The 9,376-nt window shown below is 41.9% G+C and overlaps 1 protein-coding gene across 1 annotated transcript; it reads left to right on the top strand.

Moving 5' to 3' along the window:
• Positions 1 to 798: 798 nt before the first annotated feature.
• On the top strand, positions 799 to 6,657 carry ccr12a (chemokine (C-C motif) receptor 12a). Its single transcript, XM_083642802.1, has 4 exons — positions 799 to 834; positions 2,042 to 2,109; positions 4,432 to 5,087; positions 6,110 to 6,657. The coding sequence occupies exons 3-4, from the start codon at positions 4,446 to 4,448 to the stop codon at positions 6,539 to 6,541; spliced, it is 1,074 nt and encodes a 357-aa protein (XP_083498928.1). The 5' UTR covers positions 799 to 834; positions 2,042 to 2,109; positions 4,432 to 4,445; the 3' UTR covers positions 6,542 to 6,657.
• Positions 6,658 to 9,376: the final 2,719 nt, after the last annotated feature.

Raw genomic sequence — 9,376 nt, forward strand, 5'->3', positions numbered from 1 at the left:
CAACCACCTGCATCACAGTTGTTCCAGAACCAGATTTTGCAGCCAGGCAAGGTTAGGGTTAGTGCCTCCCCTCTCTGAAGCAGGATGCACTGATGTTAAATGCCAAGTCATTAATGTGCATTACTTTCTCCAGCGCTGGCACAGAAAAAATAGATATCTGGGAATTTGAGGAAGCAGAAATGTCCTCACACTTTATACGGCAGATTGACAAGATTTGGAATGGAATATAGCCAATGTTATGGCCAGGGTTGCCAGGTCTGTATATGATAAAACCAGCACAATGGCCAATCAAAATAGCTCAAAATACTGTATACCTCTGCCAAACCATATAAACTGTTTAAAAGTCCAACATTATCATTGCAAAATATATTGTAATATCTAGAAAATAACACCGTAAATGTTTAGTGTGAGAGCATTGGGCTATTTTGGGTTGCATTGTGCGAGGAAAATGGGCTTAGGCAAGTGGACAGAATTTGGGCTGTTTTTCCATGAATGGACCCTTTTAACGGGGGCCATTTTGTGTCCAACTTCTTGTCCAACTTCCAATCATGGAAGATGGAACCCTTCATTAGTGTTTTGCTTGCACCTGTATTTATCCTGCCTTTTCGGCACAAAAACAAAAAATGTGTTACACTAGTATGGTTTGCAATGCTGTTTCCAATAAAATAAGTAAAAAACATCAAGTTCTTTTTAATGTGAGTCTCAGTCTTCCTTGGTCTTGGGACAGCCCCTTCACCTCTTTGTCATCACTAACACAGTTTAGCAGAGTCAGCACCTCACAGCTCTTCAGTGCGTCTCTCTGGCTGTACACTCCACACCTACAACACTTCACTGGTGAGTTTATTAACGCTCTTTGGAGACCGACAGACACAATAGAGCCATTAAAGGGGGAAGGAATCAGTAATTTTGGTTTATCAATGAATTGTTTTTTGTGATTAACATTGTTGCAGTAATAAAGTAATATAATTGGCCAAATTTCAGGGATTGGCCCAGTGGTATGGATGTTAGAAAAACAGGAAATGGGGTGTTGGTTGTATTGTCGGAATTTGGTAGATTGGTGTAATTTTTTGTTTCTGAGTAGTGGCTGAGTTTTCTAGCCTAGGTGCAAAATGTGGTTAGTGTGGGCCTAGTGTTGATATACACAGATTTAAGGAAGGAAAATACTACTAATAATCATAATCATAATCATAATAATCATAATAATAAGAAAGAAACATAGCAAATACAATAGGGGTATAATAATAATAGTAACAACAACAATAATATAATAATAATAATAATTATTATTATTATTATTATTATTATTATTATTATTATTATTATTATACTGTTTACATAAGAAAGCAATATACTTCAATATGAGGTCTTGCAAAGCAAGGTCGCATAACTGAAGGGTGAGAGGATTAATCAGATCAAAAAAGTCAAAAGATATAGAATGCTGGAAATTCTGTATTTGTTTTTTAAATGCACTATCATTACTTAATTTCCTCTGAGTGTTGGATTTCTTGGAATTTTAAGTAAAAATTAAGACAAAACATAAATAGTACACTACTACAGGGCCCCAGGATAATTTTCAGCCCGGCTTTTGCCACAAGCACAGCCAGTAACATAGTGAGAATGAGAATGACATTCTCTGCATGCAAAGGTGAATACTATCCTGATTGTATTTGATTTAACAGTTGCATTTGACACCATCGATCATGCCATTCTACTTGATACAGGTTGCAAAACTGGGTTGGCATTTCTCTAAAAACTGGTTTCATACTTACTTGGCCAACTTCCCCTGTCTAAGTGGTCCCATGTCCCGGGCATTGTTCCACCCCCTCTGCCGATCTGGGGAGAGTTTTAGACTAGCACATTCTTCCTCTGATACATTTCACCTGACAGCAAGAAGTTACCCTCTAACACCTGGCATCTATCACATAGCGGTGAGACAGAAGGGTATATCTTGTGCAACCTAGACTTGGAATAATGTAGACGGTGAGTGACTTTAAATTGGATCGGCTGGTGTCTGCTGTTAACCACTGCTGTTATTTTTAAGGCAAGGGGCTCGAGTGCAATGGCGAAGAGGGCCGGCAAGAGAGGGCAACCCTGCTGAACCCGAGCGAAGTAATGGAAACTTGGTTACTTTATCACCATTGGTTATAACTGAACATGTTGGACTAGTATGAGCTTTACCCAGGATATAGATGAATGACCAAATCCGAATCTGCGCAGTGACTCAAACATGTAAGGCCACTCAACCTGATCGAACGCATTCTGTGCGTCGAGTACCTTAGGGTGAAGGCTAGGGTCTGGGTTAGGATTAGGGTCTGGGTCTCTGGGAGGTCAGGGACCCGCTTCGGGGGGTCCCGAGGGCTCCTGGGGCCCTGGGTCTCCCACCCAGGGCTTGGAGACCCCAGGTTGATCCATTAAATGGGCTTTTTCAGGTAACCTGTGAGCTGTCCATTAAATTGGGTTTTGCAAGTAATCACTACAACCCCAGGAAACTGGGTTGTAGAGATTGTACAACTCCACCCCATAGAATGGGGACATTTTGATGCAATTCCTTCCCATTGAATGAGGTGATTCATAGTAGATCGGGTGCAGCATACCCTGTGCTTGCATCCCTCCACTGGCTTCCCATAAAATAGAGAATAAACTACAAGATCCTGAGGTCCTGCATGATGGTGCCCCTGATCTCATCATTCCTCATTCTACTTCTCGACCACTTGGGTCCTCTAATCTTTCATCCATCCCTCCAACTGTCAGCAGTTTGAGCCTCAACCCTGTGGAACCCAACTTCTCCAATCTGTCAGATTTGCTGAATCTCCATACGTTAGTGTCAACATCCACAGCATGACACATAACAGATGCTTCCTATCTTGGCTAATGATAAGCTTTCGAAATCCATACAAAACCTCAAGTGCTTCAGCCCACATAGTAATAAGATGATACACTAACAGTCGCCAAATATGGTATGGGAAAAAGTTGCTAAACAAAATGTGTCATGGCAGCTCTGTCAGTCGTCCCTACCGACTCTTTGGTGCACTGCTTCCACATTAACATGATTATTATTACAACATTGTTACAGTACTTTAAAAAGTAACTGTACTATTAGTACTTGATTTAAAACTGTAACTCATTACACTACTTTGTTACTCAGATAAGTAATAACTACATAACTCATTACCCCCAACACTGAATAGTGTTATGGTCGTGTTTGAATGTATCTACTTTCATTCATTAACTTGGCACGTTGTCTAGGGCTTAACCATACATCTCTCACGTCAACCATAACCTCATAAATGGAACATCTGTTTGGGACTGGGCATTAGCATGCAGTGACTGTTAGTAGTGAAGGCTTTCTTTTACCTTTCCGCGGACTCAGGTGCCCAGGTATCCTTCTCAGGCCACCTCATCCAATCACCGCTAACCACAGTCCCAAACTCTATTCCTATTCGCTCTAAGCTTATCCAATCACTACATTGGAAACGTGACTTTGACTGACATATTACGAGACCCGCAAACACTTCTCCAATCACTCCAAATGGGAGGCGGGAGTTATGATTCACTCTAACCAATGGCTAAGCCTGAATCCACGCCGTTGCAGTGACGCAAGCTTATCAGCTGACAATTATTCACCCTGGATAACTCCTAGGAAGCAATACAACTGTCACAATAGCATCATCACACACAAGGACCATCACATATCCATGTCTAACCCTAATCTTTTGATTATATGTTTGCAAAACAAGTCCCTAAATGTCCGTCCTTAATATCATCTTAATGCAGCTCTCTTCCAGTTATTGCTCATCTTAGGGCCTCTCTTGAGCTTGCCTAAATATATGCTGAGATGAGTGGTTTTATTTCATAGGAATTTTGATAACATTACAAATAAAAGTATGACCAAATATTCATCACTCTGAGAATTCTCTCTGAGAACTCTTGATAACTACGGGCCCAGGTCCGGTGTGTGCCCTTACACTATAATGTTGATTACATCTATAAGCTGGTTATGAAGCTTCTCACAATGACTCCTAAGAATCTTAAAATGTGACTGTGACCAAATGTACTCAGAGTAGGAGCTCAAAGTTAGTTACTGTATCAGGTGTAAGTGCAGGCTATATGTGAAGCACTCGAAGCTCTTATTTTTCCCATTTATCAGCCAATACCGATTATCATTCTACACAAAGTGACTCAAAGTTCATAACTTAATGTTTTATTATGCTTAAAGGTGTATAGATATTTATGAAATGTGTTACCTAGCTAGCAAAATATGTATGGAATATGTCACTTAGCTTTTGGTTGGGAACTCTTTAAAATGCCAGTAAACGGGAAATTACGCGAGTGAACGAGAGTGTCCGGAATTGGATACTGTCCGGAATCAATTTTGGTCACACACAAAATGTAATGTATATCAGTCTCTTTATTAAAGCCTCTCTCCTACAGGATAAAGCCCAGCCATGGACGACAGCAGTGACTACTTGGATTTCCTCAATCTGTTGAACGACACTGATAACAACACTGACACATCCTACGTGTTTAATGAATCTGTCCAGCTCTGCCCCAAGACAAGGGTCAACCAGTTTGGAGCGAACTTCATCCCCGTCTTCTACTATGTCAACTTCTTTCTAAGTTATCTGGGCAATGGGCTCGTCCTCGTCATCATCTACAAGTTTGAGACGCTCCACACGGTGAAAAACATCTTCCTCCTAAATATGGTCTTCTCAAACCTTCTCTTCGCCTCTAGTCTGCCCTTCTGGGCCACGTACCATCTGTCTGAGTGGATATTTGGCGTGATGCTGTGTAAGACGGTCAGCAGTGTCTACTTCATCGGCTTCTACAGCTCCATCCTCTTCCTCACACTCATGACGTTTGACCGGTACCTGGCCGTGGTGCACGCGGTGACGGCCGCCAGGAACAGGAAGAAGACCTACGCCATCATGGCGTCCGTGGCTGTTTGGTGCATCAGTATCCTGGCCAGCATCAAAGAGCTGGTTCTCAAGGCAGTGTGGAAGGACCCAGTGTACGGGCTGATGTGTGAGGAAACCGGTCTCTCTGCGGAAGTCATGGACATGTGGCACCAGGTCACCAACTATCAACAGGTCAGAGGTGGAAAGTAACTACAGTAATTAAAATGACATTAATGTAATTGAGTAGCTTTTTTTTTGCGCACTTGTACTTTTTAAAGTAATTCTTAAAATAAGCCGTTTTACTTTAAAGTTTCTGCAAGTTTTCTATGAATTGTGCACCAGAAACTACCCAATCTATTGGCCTTCATTAACTGCCAGTGTTGCCAACTTGTTTCCAAGGAAAGCAGCTATTGGCTGCTCATAAAGTCGCTAGAAGTCTCCAGATGACATATGCTAATTTGCATATATCAATATATAACCTACAGTCCCCACTCGCAATGGAGGGAGGGGGGCTATACTGTGTGTCTCTTGGAGGGAGGGGGGCTATACTGTGTGTCTCTTGGAGGGATGGGGGCTATACTGTGTGTCTCTTGGAGGGAGGGGGGCTATACTGTGTCTCTTGGAGGGAGGGGGGCTATACTGTGTGTCTCTTGGAGGGAGGGGGGCTATACTGTGTGTCTCTGGGAGGGAGGGGGGCTATACTGTGTCTCTTGGAGGGAGGGGGGCTATACTGTGTCTCTTGGAGGGAGGGGGGCTATACTGTGTGTCTCTTGGAGGGAGGGGGGCTATACTGTGTGTCTCTTGGAGGGAGGGGGGCTATACTGTGTGTCTCTTGGAGGGAGGGGGGCTATACTGTGTGTCTCTGGCATCAGCTGGGCCAAATGCTTTGGGATTCAATACTTCACCAGAAGGTGAACGACAGTCAGTCACACAGCAATGAGAATAAGTTGGTGCTTAATAAAGGAGATGGAGACAGGTAAGTTTGAAAACACATTGGATTTGGTTGAAGTTGAGAATGAACTTGAAGAAAATGAGAAAAAGTAGCGATGAGCTTTATGTTTTTGTACTTTTTTATAAGATACCCCCCCCCCCCCCCAAGAGTAATTAATTAACTTTTACTCTGAGTACATTATAAACGAGCTACTTTTTTACTTTTAAAGTAATTAAAGTAAAGTAAAATTGCTGTAACAGTAGCCTTTCCACCCCTGGAACAGGTCCTGCTGTTCTTCCTGGTCCCTTTCTTGATGGTGATGTATTGCTACATTAGAATCACCGTGCGGATCCTCTCCACCCGAATGAAGGAGAAGTGCCGCACCATCAAGCTCATCTTCATCATAATCTTCACCTTCTTCGCTTGCTGGACGCCATACAACGCAGTCATCCTCCTCCAGACCATCCAGCTATCCAGTAAGGCGTCATGCTCAGCCACAGAGGCGTTAGACTATGCCCTGTACGTGACACGGAATGTGGCCTACCTGTACTGCAGCATTAGCCCGGTGTTCTATACATTTGTGGGTAAGAAGTTCCAGAGCCACTTCAGGAAGCTGCTGGCTGAGAGGATCCCCTGTCTGAGGAGACACATCAGCCTCAGTACAGTCAGTAGCCAAGGCAGGTCCACTGCACAGAAGACAGCCCAAACTACATAGGACCACTAGAGGGAGAAGTTTATAAAATATACCATGGTCTGGGTGAATACTCTTTTCTGATTGGCTGGCAGGTGTGCGTTAAGTAAGGGATAATGGATAGTGAGCCGGTGATTACTGGCGAAATAATGACCGACAGGTGATATTGAGCCCGACGCGCAGCGGAGGGCTTAATCATTCACCTGAAGGTCATTATTTCCAGTAATCACCGGCTCACTATCCATTATCCCGCTTAGAACACGGCCTACAACTAAATCATTCAATAATCTGACAAAAATAATTATTCAAATAGATTTTTTAATAGCGTTTTCAACGACAAAGCGGTTTCATTCATAATTGGCACACAAGACACCACAGCTGCAACTGGTTGGCCTAATTAGTAGTGTCTTGCTGACAAAAAGCTCTTATCAACTGATTAATCCAGGTGTGGCAGAGCAGCGGTCGGTTGTCGAGAAATAATGACCGGTGAATATTGTTGATTGACCAATCAGAATCGAGTATTCAAGAGAGCCGTGTTCTAAGTAAGGGATAATGTATATTGAGGCGGTGATTACTGGGAAATAATGACCTTCAGGTGAATGATTAAGCCCTCCGCTGCGCGTCGGGCTCAATCATTCACCTGTCGGTCATTATTTCCCCCGTAATCACCGCCTCAATATACATTATCCCGCTTAGAACACGGCCTACAACTAAATCATTCAATAATCTGACAAAAATAATTATTCAAATAGATTTTTTAATAGCGTTTTCAACGACAAAGCGGTTTCATTCGTAATTGGCACACAAGACACCACAGCTGCAACTGGTTGGCCTAATTAGTAGTGTCTGCTGACAAAAAGCTCTTATCAACTGATTAATCCAGGTGTGGCAGAGCAGCGGTCGGTTGTCGAGAAATAATGACCGGTGAATCTTGTTGATTGACCAATCAGAATCGAGTATTCAAGAGAGCCGTGTTCTAAAACCCTTTAACGCACACGTAGTCCGGCCCAAGTCTAATCACATGTTGTAAATTCATCCGCTACCCCTGTACAGCTGTTTAATTAACGTTAGTTTTCTGGCTCAGCTGAGCCAATTAAAGGGTTCTTCTATGAGCTGAGTGGACTAGATTCCCTGCGCCATACTGTTTCCCAGCTTGCTAGGTAAACAGGGTTATGGCTTGTGGAAAAACCTTAGATTTTGATTGCTATTTTGCACCAAAACTTTGCGAATGCTTTTATTTTATATTTTTGGCAAATGACCATGGTATAAGTGGGATAATCAACTCAGGCTATGCGATTTTAATGCACTTTGCGGAGGCACTTCACCTCCATGTGTCGTGCATAATAAAATAGTTCAACACACAGCTAGGAGTTGATTACCATTTACTTATTTCTGTCTGTACCTCTGTATTTTTCTTATTTTGTGTATGAGCATGTAGCCTAACTTTTAGTGTGGAATCTATGCATTGTATGTATATATATATATATATATATATATATATATATATATATATATATATATATATATATATATATATATATATATATATATATCCATTTCCTGTCATAATCTACAGTCACCACATCAAACACAAGCGCCAGGCAGGCACGTTTGTGTGTGTGTGTGTGTGTGTGTGTGTGTGTGTGTGTGTGTGTGTGTGTGTGTGTCTGTGTGTGTATGTATGTCCACACTTTACTTTTACTTTGTTGTATTGTTTTTATTGTTTTATCATTTTATTGTATTTTACCCTACTTATTTTTTTTTTTTACTGTTAAGCACTTTTAATTGCATTTTATATATGAAAGGTGCTATAGAATATATAAAATAAAAGCTGATTTGATTTTGATTTGATTCACTATAACTATAACACATCCAAAATGACAACTATAATGTATTTTAAGTGAGTGCTCACTAATACCATACATGTACAATGATCCTACAATGACAAGACTGACTCTGGGAAACAAGACTGATATACAGATATGCAGTACACAGGAGAGGTGATTACAAACCAGACACAGCTGGGGCGGACAGAAAACATTAGCGCACAGAACTAGACAAGGCACAAACACAGAGAAATACAAAATCCAGACAATAGAAGATGGCAAAAGTCTCAACCATGACAATCATAATGCCTTTTCCTTTCAAACTTGTTCACCCATTTCTCATAAGTATGTATTTGTGCTTATATTACAGTGATAATTTGTTGTGACTGGATTACTGTAATGCAAGCTGTTTCTGCAGGGGTTGGCACATTTTTCACTTTAGGAAATAGATACAGTATGCAGACTGCAAATCCCCATTTGATAAAGGACACCCATGTGAGAAGAGTTTTGAAGCCATTTAATATAGAATTCCATAACTGAGGAAAAATGCAACCTAAGATCAAAACAGTCATCCTTATACACTCTAATTGTTGGGGGGGGGGGGATTCTACTGGGGTCCCTCCGGAGCCCATAGGTCCATTGGAGATCCCTGGACCACAGTTTGGGAACCAGCGTTGTTCTGAAACAAGGTCTTGCCCAGTTTCTATTGTCTATCTGTTGGCCTATAAACAGAAACCACAAGCTGGCACTTCAGTCCATTCATAATGTGGTTAGTTATAGTTATAGTATTGTTTCAAAGGTGGGTGAATGAATAAGTGACCTGCAGAGACTCTTTCTCTTTCTTTCTTCCCCCCCCCGCACGCACGCACACACGCACACACACACACACACACACACACACACACACACACACACACACACACACACACACACACACACACACACACACACACACACACACACACACACACACACACACACCTCCTTTCTGCTCCTCTGGCTCTCCTCTCCAAATTGATTTTTCATGCAGAGT

The sequence above is a fragment of the Poromitra crassiceps genome, assembly GCF_964638095.1.
Source record: "Poromitra crassiceps genome assembly, chromosome: 9".
Lineage (NCBI taxonomy): Eukaryota > Metazoa > Chordata > Actinopteri > Beryciformes > Melamphaidae > Poromitra > Poromitra crassiceps.

Bases quoted from the DNA above. Each gene is read 5' to 3' on its own strand.
- ccr12a (XM_083642802.1), top strand. From the start codon at position 4,446: ATGGACGACAGCAGTGACTACTTGGATTTCCTCAATCTGTTGAACGAC. The intron at 5,088-6,109 runs GTCAGAGGTGGA...CCCCTGGAACAG, and splicing joins AGGTCACCAACTATCAACAG to GTCCTGCTGTTCTTCCTGGT.